The 16,752-nt window shown below is 39.8% G+C and overlaps 1 protein-coding gene across 1 annotated transcript in view; it reads right to left on the bottom strand.

Annotated features, from left to right (window-relative positions):
* The window catches only part of LOC128511277 (adenylate kinase 9-like), a 28,772-nt gene extending 12,565 nt beyond the window's left edge, over positions 1-16,207 (bottom strand). Inside the window, exons 1-17 of the mRNA XM_053484054.1 lie at positions 16,029-16,207; positions 14,874-15,010; positions 14,075-14,138; positions 13,940-13,992; positions 13,743-13,839; positions 13,498-13,604; positions 13,141-13,299; positions 12,124-12,222; positions 7,503-7,577; positions 7,306-7,407; positions 7,071-7,210; positions 6,578-6,891; positions 6,141-6,271; positions 5,561-5,711; positions 5,286-5,400; positions 4,020-4,087; positions 3,409-3,603 (exon numbers count right to left, since the gene is read on the bottom strand). Of these exons, the coding sequence (XP_053340029.1) occupies positions 3,409-3,603; positions 4,020-4,087; positions 5,286-5,400; positions 5,561-5,711; positions 6,141-6,271; positions 6,578-6,891; positions 7,071-7,210; positions 7,306-7,407; positions 7,503-7,577; positions 12,124-12,222; positions 13,141-13,299; positions 13,498-13,604; positions 13,743-13,839; positions 13,940-13,992; positions 14,075-14,138; positions 14,874-14,987 (1,984 nt within the window). The 5' untranslated portion in view covers positions 14,988-15,010; positions 16,029-16,207. The remainder of the gene's footprint in view (positions 1-3,408; positions 3,604-4,019; positions 4,088-5,285; positions 5,401-5,560; positions 5,712-6,140; positions 6,272-6,577; positions 6,892-7,070; positions 7,211-7,305; positions 7,408-7,502; positions 7,578-12,123; positions 12,223-13,140; positions 13,300-13,497; positions 13,605-13,742; positions 13,840-13,939; positions 13,993-14,074; positions 14,139-14,873; positions 15,011-16,028) is intronic.
* Positions 16,208-16,752: the final 545 nt, after the last annotated feature.

Raw genomic sequence — 16,752 nt, 5'->3', positions numbered from 1 at the left:
AAAATAACTCGTACTGCCCTGTTAATTAATAAAACAAATTTTACTTGGTCCATTCTCGTCACAGCACGCATTCCTGCTCAGTCTTACTCAGAGCCGTTTCTCCTGCTGGCCAGTTAGTAAAAAGTGCTGCGTTCCGATCGGCAAGTTGTTCCCCGTGAAAGTAAACTGTACAGGGAGCAAGGAGCACACTTTAAAGTGCTCCGTGACATGGATCCCAGAAATCGTCAATCCATTGCTCTACCTATGATGTCCTGGATGTAAAGACCTGAATTTTTTCTACCTGAATTTGAAGACTCAGATTTTGTCCACCTGAATTTTAATACTCGTTTTTTTTTCTACCTGAATTCTGTGAGGCTGAAAAATAATGACTTAATAATGACAGTAATTTCTGCTGTTGTATGTTCGTCTTCCATGTTTTGTTTTTTGACTATACTGGACAAACCAAGAGACTTCTCTACAACCAAGAGACACCTTTATCTATGGTAAATACACATTGTTTACCTCAAGATAAAAATCACTACAACCTCTCAATAACAGTATGTTCAAATAAAGAGAAGGAAAGGAAGGGCTCATGTTCATGTTCTTAAAGGGCTAATTCAGTCATCTGACCTTAACTCGAATAATCTGCTTTTAATAACTTTTAAAGTAAAAAAAGTTAGCTTTTTTTCAGTTTAGAGTCTTGGCCAAGGTCAAGCCACAAAACGATGTTGAAAAGATTATACAGACTTTTAAGCCAGCTTGATTATTGTTATGCCTTCGATGCTAGTGTTGGCTTGGCCTCGAATGCATGGTTTAAGTTAATCCAAAACATGTTTTTAATGGGAACACAAACGGGAACAAAAGGCTCTCTGTGCAGTTTCACGTTTAAAGGGGTCATCCAGACACATTTTTCATTAAATGTTAATATGATCTTTAGGGTCCTAATGAAAAGTTTGTAATATATTTAATAAAAAATTCTCAATGGTTGTGTAAAAAAAACACTACTTTTAACTGGTAAAAACTAGCTCTGTTCTCAGCAACCTGTTTCAGTAAATGCTCCATTAAATGCTTATGATCTCTGCAAAGCCCGCCCTGCCAGTTCTGTGTGGCGTGTCTTACATTTACATTTAGGCATTTGGCAGACGCTCTTATCCAGAGCAACTTACATTTTTTTTATTTTTTTTATCTCATTATACATCTGAGCACTTGAGGGTTAAGTGCCGTGCTCAAGGGCCCAACAGTGGCAACTTGGTGGTTGTGGGGTTTGAACCTGGGATCTTCCGAACCGTAGTCCAATGCCTTAACCACTGAGCTACCCCTGGCCCTTCACAACACATGTGGGGTATAGCCACGGAAGTGTAGTCCAGTGCGGGCAATGCTTTGGACTGCATTACCCACAAAGCATTGCCCACAACGCAGTGCTTTGTGGGTAATGCAGTCCAAACTGGAAAACGCTGGAATATGGAGCCTGAGCCTGTTTTCTTCAGTCGTTTTTGGTTTGATTTAAGTACGGAACCTACGCGGCAGTTTGTAATATCGCCTGACAACGCAGAAATTAAAAGAATGGACATGCATCGACTCGATTTGTCTTTCTCATCACTGCATGGGCATGAATTAACGGGCTGTTATGCTGCCGCGAGCAACAACAACAAAAGCGGAGAAGCTTACTAAGAGAGATACGGACGCGATGTGTTTACTAATGTGTTTACATGACTTCTTAATCTTCAACAGACATCGTTATAAACCATCTAACATTACAAAGGTAGGCATAATATAGTTTTCCGACTACGTACACAGTTTTCTGACTACGTACACAATCACCTTAATGCATTGTTTATTATAAATGTGCGATTAGGGATTATATAGAGACGGATGTACACAGAGAAGAAGCCATAACCATGTTCTATGAGCGTGTAAGTTAACTTACACTCCGCATTCATCGTGATTATTAGAAAAGGCGATCTGCAAAGAGTCATAGTAAAATAAATCACACTCACTGAGCCTGGTGAAGATGAAGCAGGAACACGAAGCGTTAGTACAGATCCATTTTTTAGGAGCAGCTTCCTAGTAAAACCTGCTTTATATTGACCCGCGTTTATAAAGCAGTCTGGTGAAAAATGATTAGCGCAAACATGAACGCATTTAGGTAAATCGGCGGGGACGTTAGCTTCAAAAACAAAATTCAGCCACTGCGTCCTCAGTGGCTCAGATGTCGGTAGTGAATGACGACTGCTGTGTTCGCTATTACACCCAACAACTGTACACCACACTCGCTTAGGCGACATTTTGCTCCAGCGGTGAAAAACAATGGCCGACAGCTTCTTCTCACTCGGGTCTTTGCTAAAACACCGGTGTCAATCAACTACTGTATAGTAGGAGCGGCCTCATGTGGTGTGGCGTCACATCGACAGGCATTTGCGATTGGCCTGATTTCAGAAGGGCCATGTTATTGTAATAAATAAAAAGAAAACCACTGGGCGGCTCTTTATCATCGTAGAGTGGTTGTGTACGCACTCCTAACACACAGTTCAGTCCAAACAGCTTAAAATAGTGCATGTAGGCCTGTATGACCCCTTTAAGGTCTGTTAATAGCCTACAAAGCCCTCAATAATCTAGCACCACCATATATTGCTGACCTTTTAAAAACATACAGTCCAGCACGGTCTCTCAGGCCTGGTGATCAGCTTTGACTTTCAGTTCCTAAATCTAGGTGGGTTCAGTAGTAGCCCCTAAATTCTGAAATGAGCTGCTCCTGTACACCAGCCAGGCCCCTACTTGTCCTATTTTTAGATCTCACCTCAAGACCGTTTTTATACTCCTTGGCATTTATGACAAGGTATTTGTCTCCCTGTTTTATTTTATTTTTATTCATTATTTTTTTATTGTTGTACTGTTTTTGTACTCCTTCAGCCATTACTGACTGCAAAGGCGTTGCACCAAAATTTTATTTTATAAGTACCCGAATCAATTATTTTAAGACTGTGAAAATGCAATATTTTGTTGAACCACTTGAATTAATCCCCTAAATTCCTACACGGTAACTTTTTAATGGCTTAATTTTATGGAAGTATAACAGTGCCAAAATTCTCTAAAGCAAAACAGCGTACTGAATCACATGAATTAAAAAAAAAACCTTGTCACAAAAAAGCAGTTTGATTTTTTCGCTAATTGAAAAAAATCTTAAAGCATTTACACTGCTTTAAATTTTGGACACTACAATTGTGGTTGTTTATTTTAAATAAAAATAAAATAGCATGTAAAATTCAATGCAAAAATATTGACCCTACTAAATTGCCGTTCGAGGAATTTTGGCACTGTTATACTGCCATATAATTTTGTATCCATTGTGGTGGTGTACAGAAGCACAAATAGAAAACACTTGTGTCACTGGCCAAATACTTATGCTCCTGACTGTAGATAGTCACATACGTTCCATTTGATCAACCATCTCCTGGAGTAAAGTCTGAGGAGTTTTGTTGGCGATCTCCAGTGTAACATAGCTGCAGCCGATGGAGTAATCCAGGCTGTTCCACTCCTGCCTGAATCTTAGTAGCTGAAGCTTATACATGTCCATCGCTGGGCCAGGAGGATAGCCCTGGCCCCATGTATTAGGCAACATCGCCCCTACACACACACACACACACACACACACACACACACACACACACACACACAGAATCCTCTCAATAATTTCACCAAATACAGCATAAAAATGAACTAAATTGAATATAACTAATAACATCCAGAGAATATATCTGACATTACTGTCAATATAAAATGTAAAGATATTACAGACATTATAACCCATCTATTGCTTCAAAATCAAAGGCCCAAGGCCATCTCACATGAATACTGAATGCATAGTCAGAAAGAGTTCCCTTTAAAGACAAAAATGCTGAATATGATTAGTACTGAGAAAATCGACATTTTTATGAGCATTGAGCCACTCGGAAACATCATATGACCCATTAGTATTTAGCCAATAGGCTAGGAAGGCTAGGCTGAGAGAGTAAACTGATACAGTAATGAAGCCGCTGTACCAGTAACATCAGGATCCTCCTCCAGAACATTCCCTGTCTGAGCCTCTTCTGAAACCAGCACCTGCTGACTGAACATAGTACACAAAATACATTTTAAAATACATACAGAAAATATTGTTCCTTTGTCTCTCTACAAACAGTGGAGTGAAAAAATAGTTGGCCCTTTCTGGTTTTTGTTCTTTCTACAGATTTGTTACAGTTAAATGATTTAAATCATCAAACTAACTTTAAAATTACACAAACAAAGATAACTAAGTAAACAAAAAATATAGTTTTTTAGCTGTCCAAACTTACCTGGCCCTATGCGAAAAAGTAATTGTCCCCTAAACCTAATATGTGGTTGTGCCCAGTTGTCACAAACAACTGCAATCAAGCTTTTGCGATAACGAGCAATGATTCTTTGTAACGGGTTCGACGGGTGCGGCACCATAAAGCACAGACACGAGTCTTACGGGAAAAAGGGTAATTTATTTAGGAAGGATGCAAAGAAAGGAAAGGAATGTTCAGCATGGGCTCCTGCGTAGTTCGGCGGGCCGGCCCCGCCCAGCTCTCTCTATGGGCGTGGCCTCAGTCAGGAGTCCTCTCTGATGTCTGGTGGCTTTCCCCCAGCTGGGAACATGTAAAAGGAAAGGAGGTTTCCTTGTGGCCTTTTCCACCTCGGCAGGAGGGTCACGAGAATGCGGGTCCGGGTTAAAGTGAAAGAGCAGCAGAAGCTCCGGCAGTGAGGATGCGGCTGTCCTTGTTGCGGAGATCTAAAGCGTACTCGCCTGTTTGAACTCCCTGGGACTTGTTCCGTTGCCCCGCTCGCTTGTCACTTTTCTGCGTTCTTGCACGCGTGTTGCACTCATCACTTTAGAAAAGTCCAGTTGCGCAACATAGCCTGAGCTACACTCCCCGGTGTGTTTTATAGCGCAGAAGGGGAGGCCGCCTAGCTATTGAGCGAGGAGTAATATAATATTTGGGTGCACACCCATCACAGGCGCACGCCGTGTCTTTCACATCGCTGTGGAGAAATTTTGGACATTGAACGGATGAGCTTAATGAGGGATGAGTGGATGATCTTTAAACATTTAAGTGGGATAAATATGCAAAAAAAAAAAAAAAAAAAAACACAGGAATGGGAAAATAACTTTTCATGGCACTGTACAGTATATTTAATTTTGTCAATATCATGTTTCTTTCTTTGTATGCTTGCATGCTTGGCTAATGAAACTGATTCTGATCCAGAAGATTATTTCTTAGTAATCCTTTTTCGCTCTAACTTACTGAGTATTTTGGCCTTCTCTTGCTTTCTGTTGCTGTGCCTCCTGTAGTTGAGCTCGTACAACTGTATCCACCTCTTTCTTGTTCTGTTCATAAATTCTCCTCAGAACTGTGCTTCCTGTAAATAAATATTGAACCTTATTCCATTATAAACCTTGCTGAATAACCTTATAAATGCTGAATAACCGAATGCACCTTTTGAGCTCAGCGCTGAACACATTAAGAGAGTGAAAATTAATTGCAATGAAAAACGAAAACACTTAAAATCTCAGCCTCACCTTCTTCCTCACTGTCACTGAGACAGAACACCACATCAGGCATGAGGTCAGGATGCAGCTCCTGAATGGCTGCCAGCTGGGATTTGGTGGTGGGGTAGTTGTCCAGCACCCAGCCTCTTTTAAACACAGCATCTGCATCTTCTACCTGAATCTGACAAAAAACTGTCAGATTACACCCCTATCAGAGACCTGACACTACACCAGTATGACTGAATGGAGCGATTAATAGATACCATGTAAATTATTTACAAAATATTTTACTATTATATAATAAAATAATTGAAAGTATAATACCAGTGTTTCCCACACACAGAGTATACTTGGGTAGGCAGAATAAACAGGTACAGGAGTGGTAGCGCAAACGCAGTGTACTGAGAGGCAATAAATGCAGCGGATGCCAACTGCCATAAAAGGTTTAAGAAGGCCGCACTGACGGTCGCAATTACTCTGCAGGAAAAATACTGTGTTGCACAATGAGCAGGCTGCTCTTAAAAAACAGGCTACCACTGCAAGTATATTTCAGACTATGGGAAACACTGAAGGAACATCACTCTATGTGCTCACTGATCAAGGGTCAAACCTGTCTGATCCATTTTTCCAGGACATTTGCACACACATCATCTAGTTGTTCAATTGCCATCTTTTCTGCTTCTTTCATGGCTTCTTCTACGAAAGCTTGAACATCTGGGTGATCCTCCGTCACCTCCATTTCTACAGCAACATGCATGGCAACAAACAAAAGCATGAAAGGTGACAAAAGTTATGACAGCGAACCTGTACATTTGATCTGTTTTACAGTAAGTTCCTTTCCTCACAGACCCTGGTTCTGTCATCATCCACAGAGAAAGACACTAATTTATTCTTAACTAGAACTTAACTATTAAAGAAATTCCTCTGTTGAACCTTTAGTTCTTTAGGTCAATTTAGTGTTTGACTTTTGTCACTACCCTCTCCTAGTTATTTTGGGGTATTCTAGGATTGTATTTTAGTATACAGAGTTTCACTGGCAGCTCTCACCACACTCATCCTTGTGCATCTGGACTTTGACCTTCTCTATTGCTGAAATCGTTGCTTCCTGCAGTGCTTTCTCCATCCTTTCTTGCCTCATTTTGTCCATGACCCCTTCCATCAGTTTCTTCATATCTATCACAACTGCACCGTAATACTCAGCCAAGAGTGTGCTCAGAGTGCTCTTTCCTGACTGTAATGGCCCAATCACAGCCACTCTGCAGGGTGAGCGTGGCATGGGTGGGAGCAGGTACCATCTTGGCTTTACCAGAAACTTCTGCAGAGCCTCTTGGGAGGACAGGATGTATATTTTATTCAGGAAGCTGGTGCAACATGGGAAAAAAAACAAAAAAACCCCATAAAAGTACAGATAAGATAAGCTGTATGGTTAAAAGAGTACGATGTGCTTGCCAAGCACAACAAGCAACTAATTCTGTTCCGTATGGTCAGGTCAGCTTTGTGACGTCACAGCTTTCAATTATTGTCTACCTCGTACACTGACCTCACAGAAAATTCAGGATTGCCTCTGATCATTCTGCCTTCTTTGAGAGCAACAGGACAAGTGCAGCTCCAGCGACTCCTCTGCCACCGGAAGCCTGGAGCTAGTGTCTTGCTGTAGGACAGCATGTTCAACTGCTCTTCCTACATGATATAAGACATGGAATATGCATCTAAAACTTGAGCAGCAGCACCTGGCCTTGTTAATAATCAGAGAAAAAAGGGTTTGTTTTATGTACAGTGTCCATGTCCTTAGGAATTTCCTCCTCATCTGTGGTTATCAAGCGCATAGGTACAGCTGCTCTTCTCACAGCCATGGAGTCCAGGCGAGATATAAGATACTATATACACAGATACACTAGAAAATTAACACAGTTCATACATTTAATAACTAAGGAAGAAGTTAGTTCAGCTCAATATGATGGAGGTCACTAACCTCAAAATTCTCCTCTGGATCTTTGTTTCCATCAATTTCAAGTAAATACCGGGGATCATGAGATGCCATGAAGTCCTAAACACACAAAACACACTATCACCCTTCCCACAAGCAAAAATAATCCTGAGCGTTTAAAAAAAAAAATTTTTACTTGTTAAAAAGTTTGCAAAATCTGGACTGCTTTAAAATAATTCAGTGGACACAAAATCAGAGTTTCGATCTGGGACACATGGAAGAAAGACTTTATTTATCGCATGGTGAAGGGTAGAAGGAGACAGTGACATTGGTAAGAGAGAACGGACAGATAAACTTTGGGGACAGCTTGTGAGAGATTGTTTTGAGAGCATGACCCTTTGGCCTACTCAATACGTTGGTGCTTTAGAACGTCAGTGGTCAGCTTGTTGTTTTAAGATTGAAATAGATCAGTGGATCTTCATGGATCATGTATTAAACCATGCTGTTTGGCACCGCAAAGACGTGGGCAAGGAATTTTTAGCAAATTTGATCCAGGGTAACATTTACTTCAGAAGAGTGGTTCCTTCGAAGTTATTCTTCGGACAGCTGTCTCCAGATCTTGATTACCTCTTTCTGTCTAGCTGTCAGTCTGTGAGTGGTAACCTGAGGAAAAGGTAAGTGTAGAGTGTTTACTTAAGGCCCAACGAAATTGGGTGGAGAATTGGGTTTTGCAATCCAAGGTGATGTCCCCGGGAAGTCTGTGAAAATGGAACACATGGGAGATTACGTTCTGGCTGTCCTCTCCAGGCAGCGAGGAATAGGATCTCGGTCCCCAATCCTCTAGGGCGAGCCTGACAGCCAATAACTTTCAGTCACACATGTCATAATTTCTCTAGGCAGGGGAGAGTCGGTGAGAGAAAAAAAAAACAGCCATTGTGATGCAGTTATCTATGGAAGACCTATGTGACAACACTCCCCCTTATACCCCTATCTCACCTACGCGGTTTCGCGCGATGGCCATAAGTACGGTTCATCATGATTCACTGCAAGTTTTTGGCGGTTAGTACGTTTCCATCTTTCCACGAGAAAAATTAAACATGTTTTATTGCAGATTCCAATTCTCCACCCAATTTTGTTATGTAAACATGTAAAAAATTTTTGCCGGTCCTTGCGAAAGCTTGCGGTCCTTACAGAACTTCACGGAACGTCGGTGGGCAATCGCGGCGACTCACGATGCCTCACACAGCATACGTGAGATAGAGGTATTACCCCAGTCTCTGAAGCATCCACCTTCACCACAAACTAGAGGGATGAATCTATCTGTGTGAGGATGGAAGCAGAAGTAAATTAGTTCTTCAAGGCGGCCTCCGAGTGGCGCAGTGGTAAAGCGCTCGCCCTATCATCCGGTGATGCTCATCAATCACGGCTCTACAGCCAATCAGGGGCATCTGTGAGCTCGCGCACGCGGAGTGTGTTACTCCGCCCCAATGGTGCGTGAGCAAGCAGTTCGAAAAGATGCGGTCGGCTGATGTCACGCGGTTCGGAGGAAACGCGTGATAGTCTTCGCCCTCCCGGCTGAATGGTAGTAGTAGCCTTAATGTGTGAGCCCCCTAGTGACGGGGAGGAATTGGCTACGACTAAATTAGGGGAGAAAATTGGAAAAAAAAAAAAAAATATATAAAAAAAATATATATAAGTTAGTTCTTCAATTCAGAGAATTGGGTGGCCACTGAGCTGTAGTTTTAAATAAAATGTCTGTAGAAATTTGCAAAACCCAGGAAGCACTGTACAGTAGGTCCTTTCTAATTGTTGGAACTACCAGTCTATCACAGCCTTCAGCTTGGCAGGATCCATTTGGATCATAGATGGTGCAATGAAAATAAGGTCTTTGAGCACATCATTGACTAGGCTTTGAAATACTGCAGGTGCATTGGAAAGTATCGTATAATGCTGTTCCACTAGATAGCAGCTGCCAGGGTTTGGAATTCAATGGTGTAGTGGCAGTCTGATCTGGGACCTTGACAAAGTTCCAGTAGATGCCTTGTATAGTCCCTAAATGGGCACGATCGAATAACATCCTCATTTCTTCTGTAAAGGTCTGAAAAATGACACAACAAGGGTCATTGGAATTACAGACCACTGTTCAGTGATGAGCTCTCTCTGTAAGTAGGGTGATGATATACTCTCTCTAGACAACTCATGACTCCTCTGTAGAACAGGTCGACGATCTGCGCTTGAGCAGGGAGTTTTTCCTTGCCACTGTACACAGACCCTCGGCTTGCTCACCAGGGACAAACTGACCATTTTGATTCATACACATTCACATTTCAAACAAACTTAAATAATTCGTTTGATTGTGTAAAGCTGCTTTGCGGCAATAACAATTGCTAAAAGCGCTGTACAAATAAAATTGAATTGAATTGAATTGAACCAGGGTTCCAGGGTTGAGGTTCGTGCTGATCTGGGGGTGCCACAGGTAAAGGACTGATAACTGATGTAGTCGAGTGGAAAGTGAAGAGTGTATCTAATACACCTGCTGGATATTTAGCTGATGAATTTCCAAAAGGCCTCTTTTCTGGGCAATAGTTGGAGTTGAAACCTCAGCAGGGGCACTTGTTTTGAAGTGGAGATTGTCTTCTGGGCTCATATACTGTCCCAGGCAGCACAGAACTGTAAGAATCCAATCTCAGTGATGGTGATTTAGAGAGCTTATTAAAACAACAGATTAAACACGGTCAGAAGCAAGGCGGTAAAAAACTTGCATCTGTTAATAATAATAATAATAATAATTTTTATTTATATAGCGCCTTTCCAGAGCTCAAGGACACTTGACACTGTTGTGATGGCTCCAGGATGAATGGAAAATGCCCTGTGACACTGTGGTAATTAAGTAGAGGAAGACCTAGGGAAACTTGAAGTGGTGATTATTGCAAAGACAGCAGCGCAGCAAAGCAAGTCCTTGATCAGAGACTGTGTGCAGTCCCACACCAAATGGTTAGCAAATTCACTATTCTGGTGAGAAGCAAGTGCACTTTCGCTTTCATTCTGTGAAGGATTTTCTGCTGTGAATTTAAGCTGTGTGCTTGGTTTTCCCTAGTGTCTGAGACTGATCGCTGTACAATGTAGAGATCCAAAGCATGAAAAGGATGCAAAGCTGAGCAACAAGAATCCAAAGGCAACAAAAGACGAAATCCAAGGCTGGCCAGAGTCATTAACAAACAAAGATCATGGAAAGTTCACACACAACACAAATGCAAGGCAAACAGTGGAGGTATCTACTCCCACCTAGACTGAATCTCTGTGTTCTTTTAAGGCTAAATAGGTAATGGCCTAGCTCAGGTGCGCAGTGGAGATTAAAATGGCACTGCTCGACACACAGAGATATTCTGTGTATACTTGGCCGATCTGTTTTTTTTATTTTTTTAGTAGTATATGTTATAAATAACTGTTAGGTAAATTAATCTATATATTGTACCCACTGGCTAACCCTTAGGAGTCCAAAAGAACAAAAAGGGCTCGAAAGAAGAAACAAAATAAATCTTCCAAATCAATGTAAGAATCTTGTCCCGAGAAAACTTGTTACATAAATTCACTTTTTTTTAATTCAAATAATAATAACCCTACTTCTTTTTTGGTGTTTGTGTCCATCATTAAATAATTATTTGACCATGAATGGTGGGAATATAGTTGTGAATTTTATTGTAATAAAGCTGCTTACATCGGTGCGTACTTCACTTTGTAAACAGCAGCGTTTTAGCAGCACAATGCAACCTTGTCTGTAATTGGATGGAATGTCCTTGTGAATATGTCTTTTAGCAAATATAAAATATTTTCCTGAAGCTGCAGGGCGCACTTTTACTTTGTAAACGACAGATGAAAGTGTACGCCGATATGAACAATAGTGCCCCAGAAATGCAACAAAACACACATATACTCGCTAAATAAACGCTGCCTTTTGCAACACGACAGTGCGAACTGATGAGAGCAGCTTTACTGCAGTCATAATAGAATATAACTTATTTTTGCAGTGTAGTTTTTTTTTAAATCCATTTCAATTAATGTTTCAGAAACCATACTTTATTCTTTGTTTGTCTCCCTGGCTTCAGTAAACCCCGTGTGTGTGAGGAATCTGAGTATAAAGGTGATTCCTGAGCCAGGTGTCAATAGGTCTTACATATTCATGAAAAGTCATGAAATATCCAGTAAAACAGAGGCTATGCTAAAAAAAGGTAGGCACATCAGTCTCTTTACCCCAAATAAAATAAAAAATCTTATAATATAGTTGTTTTGCCATGGACACACACCTAAGACTTTCATGAACTCAGTTCTGTGTTCAAAACAACATGGATTGTTTATTCCCCTTTTCGAAATTGTATTTTCCTGTATGTGTCCTTTGATAGAAGTTTAAAAGTTGCACACGAATCTAATACATTTACATTAGCCAGTATGTGCTCTGTGTAAATAAGAGTAACGTACAGTATTAGCTACTACATTGGTAAAGCTGAATCACTGTAAATCTTCAGAAAGACCTCAGACCCCAGAGGGCTATTAATGCTCAAAATATTACACATTATGTTTTACATTACTGTATATAGGTTTTCACAAATTTCCATAAAAGCTGCTAATAATTCTTGACTGTAGAAAACAGACTTTGAGATGTTCCAACCTCCAAAAACTTGAGTATTCTGTCTTTATAAAGAAGAATCCTGCGATGAGCCTCCTCTGGATAATGCTCTTTTAACCTGACCGAGTCGCTCATCCTGTCCTGTGAGCACACAGACAGACATTCTTGTAAATTTTAACCCTAAAATGTTTTAATAAAATATAAATAAAATCTTGACTAGACAAACCAAATTTCAGACAACAGGAATTTACTCAAAATTTAAGCTGTAAAGCAGCCTAAAGGAAAAAGGAAAAGAAAAAAACAACAACAGTGAAAGTAAATGTGATGCAGTTTAGACACTGCGCAAACACCATATTACAGAAGACTAATTTAGGAGCTACAATGCACCTTATGATAATAATTCCGAAAGAAAATGAAACACGTTGGTGTCATCAGAACACAAAGAGATGCATGAAGATACCCACTCTGGAAGGTGTGAACACTGTGTTATAACGCATGCATTTCTTGCTATAAAACTGCACTGCTGGTAAAGGTATGCTTAGGGTCAGCACAGAAATCCTGGGGTCAAAATAAGGCTGAGGATTCCCTCTTTCTTTCTACATTACGGAATCCACATTTATATATTCTAGAAATAGAACTTCAATTTTTTTTTTCTTCTGAAGTGCATCTTCTCTTACACAAGCTCACACTGGCCATAACTCAGCAAACGGAAATAATACCAGTAATAAACTTGATATCAAAATGAAAAAAAAAACAACAACCTCAAATCACTCAAAATGCGACTTAATACCTGATATGATGTGACTGGTCATAAATGCTTTAAATACAAGATAAGCATTATGTTGTTTTGAGGTTGTATTTGCAGAGTTGAACAGCATTTTACTTAGCCATTTTAACTTTAAAAAAAAACATAGTTTGAAAATACTGAATATTATCACATTGTGACTGTATTACAATGCTTCTGCTGCATAGTCTCTTTCTTTTTTACATGAAATGGCTCAGTCTGTTGGAATCAGTTATGTTTAGTTAAGCATAATTGTTAACTTAGTAGTGCTTTACCTCTTCCTGTGCCTCCTCTTCCATCTGCTCGTCGTCCTCTTCCTCACCTGTTCCCTCTGCATCAATCGTAGATGACACCTTTTTCACTGGATTCCCCAGCTGCATGTTTGGGTGCTGCCTCTGGCCTGCAAGGCGATTGATCAGGTCCTTGTCTGCACACTACATCCAAAGACAACAAGCAGAAATCATCCAAACTATTTAAATAGACACAGATGACTCTACATTGCTGCTCACAGTTCAGGTGTGTGCTTAAATGTTGGTCCATAGTAAACATTGATATAGTATTTCAGATTTTACTGAAACCATGTGCTCAATTATACACAACTCTGGAAAAACAAAAAAAGTCAGGAGTATTACCTTAATGTTAATGATGATGTCTGGAGGGTGCATTTTTATGAAGTCCATTTGCTCTTGTATGTTTAGATATTCCCCAGACATTGATGGTAGGCACGACAGAACATAGCCTGATCAAGAACAACACAGACAAAGTATTTCATGTATAAAAATAAAAGTCTTTTCATGGATTATAAAGTTGTTGAGTTCTAAGCCTCTACAATCGCTGTCTGTGAAATTAAAGTTTAAGTTGCCTTAAGTCATCTTACCATAGTTTTCCACTTCTGGTGTTTTTAGTTTTTCAAGAACTAATGTCATCATCTTCTCCTCTGGAATGCTGTTTCCTTCTTTCAGAATTGCTAAAAACTAATCACATCCAATACATCATGGTACAAAAGTGCTTCTGGGTCCACGGCTTTAACTGTATAAAAAAAATAAATAACACCGAATACACACAAATACACACCTCTGTCCCTTGCTCTGACCCATCATGAATATGACTGCTGAGCAACTCTGTGTCTGAAAGAGAAAAGTATAGACAATACACAAAGGTGCAGAGCTGGAAGTGGCCGACTGATTTAAATTACAGACTAAACGTTACCATTGATGAGGACACATTTCCAAGTCTGTGCAAGTTTTTTAGCAAGGGTCGACTTCCCAGCACCCTATAAAATAAAATTATTAGAAAACAAAATAAAACATAAGAGTGTAATTGTTTCAAGTTTACACTAAATTTTTTTTTTGTTTCACTTTTTACATTTACACTTTTAGTCCAACTTTAACATGTGGCAACATAACATTTGATATACAATGTGGTCAAAAGTATGTGTACACTTGTTCTGATTAGATTCTGCATTTATTTCCATGTTTGCTGTTATAATTTCGTTCCACTATGTTGAGAAGGCTTTCCATTAGATGTTGGACAGCGGCTGTGGGGATTTGTGTTCATTCAGCTACAAGAGCATTAGTGAGCTCAGCAAATTATTTTGTGATGTGGAGGAGGCTTCAGGTCATCCCAAAACTGTTCAGTGGGGTTGAGTGCAGTCAGAACTCTGTGCAGAATACTGAAGTTTTTTGACTCCAACTTTAACACACACCATGTCTTTATGGAGCTGGCTTTGTGGATCTCACAGGGGCATTGTATTGCTGGATAAGGGTTAGGAAATCTTAGTTCCAGTAAAAAAAAAAATGTAACACTGTACAACTGAGTGCTTCAGACTTGGCAAGAGTTTGGAGAATCACAAATGGGTATGATGTCAGGGGTGCAAAAAACTTTAACCAACTAGTGTACTGCACATAATATACTGTACTTAATCATTTAGTCTGCAACAAGAGAATAAAATTTTTTTTTGTAAAAGTACCCTGAAGTATTTTTAAGCTAATACAAAGTTAAAACTTACTGGTTTTCCAAGTATAAGGAAGCAAGTGGGCTTGGAACGCAGAAATTCATTTTCAGCTTCATCATCAATTAGGCTCTCAGACAAAGAGCATGCATCAGGACCAAGAAACTTCATGGTTAAAAGAATGCTTTACAAACCTGCCAAGGAAATAATACTGCACATCATAAGAGATGAAAACAAATGCAAATGATAAAAATAAATGCAAAAGGAAAAGTGTTCGGAATCAATAGCATTAGCAACTTAAAATACTGCACATGTTGGAAGTCAACAGTTACGCAAATAACAAATCACTACCATAACTCCCAGCACTTCCATAACTCCCATTACCAGCATCACTCCAGGGTCCCATCAACTGGATTAGCAGTGTTGTGTAAAAGTTGTTTCCCCGCATCGAGATGCTTTTTTCTTAGCCCCAGCCCCGTGAAAAAAAAACAAAAAAAAAACGTATTCAGAGAAAATCTTGCCTGCGAGAGGTTGTGCTTGGACCACTGAGCAGAAGCTCAGTGCGTAGAAACGCATTCTAAAAGTGACATCATTACCGTTTTTTAATTCCTGTTAGGGAAGAGATGTAGGGTCCCCACGCTCCACTCAAAAAAAATAAAAAAACATAATACGGTACCTTTAAATAGTTTTGAATGATGATTTTGAATATCAGCACCACTAATAGAAAATAGAAAAAGGAAGGGAGATGTTGGACAGCCTTGCCTGACTCCTCTTCTAAACTGAACCTCTTCGAGGTACCAGACTGTAGCGGGACAGAAGTGTTCATGTCATTGGAGAATAGGCTGACTATGTTCATAAATGTGACACAACAAGCCGCAAGCTATCCACTCAGCTAGGGCAGTGAAGCTCAGCTACCTGACTTTAGTCTTTTATACAGTGTATAGATTAAATATCCAGATTCGATATTGCATTTTTGTTCGATGTTGTTACAATTTTAAGTCCCTGAACCTTTAAAAAAAAAAAGAAGAAGAAAAAGAAAAACGTTGTCATACCTGAAAAGCTTTACACCTTATCTTTATTCAACAGTTTCACATGGTTAATTAGATGAATCTCCTTCCTTACAACAAAGTTTTATAAACAACACAAACTCACTTTAAATACACTGGAATAGACTGAAACATCTACAGTAACTTCTAATTAAAGTGTTCTTACCTGACACACAGAGTAATCCTACAAACACCATAAATCCCTGCAACGTCGCGATTGTGACGTCTCGTTTGTAAGACTGTAGCGCTGTTACCATGGTTACAAGGTCACCATTAGTAACGTTACTGCTCCGTCGCTGAAATATGACGACACAAGTTACACAACAGACATTTCCTGGTATTTTACAGCATCTTTTCCTCCGTTGTCCTTATCGTATCGTATCGGAGTCTCTCACACACTTATTTATTTATTTAATAAAACACATCGTCTGACATCTTACTCTCCGTCTGAATAAACTGTGTTGAATTCTCATAGTCATTACCACCACCTAGTGGTTACAGACTATAAAACATTATTTGTAAAATTCCAAAATTCCACAGAAAGTTATAACTTGTTAACTGTATATATATATATATATATATATATATATATATATACACACACACACCTCTCTGTTGCGGTCTGGGAAGCGATTCCGCTCCCTGAAGGCCAACACAGAGAGACTGAGGAGGAGCTTCTTCCCGCAGGCGATAAGGTCTCTCAATCACAATCACACCACCACACAGTACTGACCCACACATATGGTTTTTACACACACACTGGACATTCTGGACATTGGTTTACACTAGTGGCTACTGCACCACTACACTTCGTGGTCATCAAATCACTCCATCACAAGTCAAATTCAAATTCAAATTTTATTTGTCACATATACAGTACGAAATGTAGT

This window comes from Clarias gariepinus, chromosome 23, assembly GCF_024256425.1.
Source record: "Clarias gariepinus isolate MV-2021 ecotype Netherlands chromosome 23, CGAR_prim_01v2, whole genome shotgun sequence".
Classification (NCBI taxonomy): Eukaryota; Metazoa; Chordata; class Actinopteri; order Siluriformes; family Clariidae; genus Clarias; species Clarias gariepinus.
This window is presented reverse-complemented; position numbering and strand designations above follow the sequence as displayed.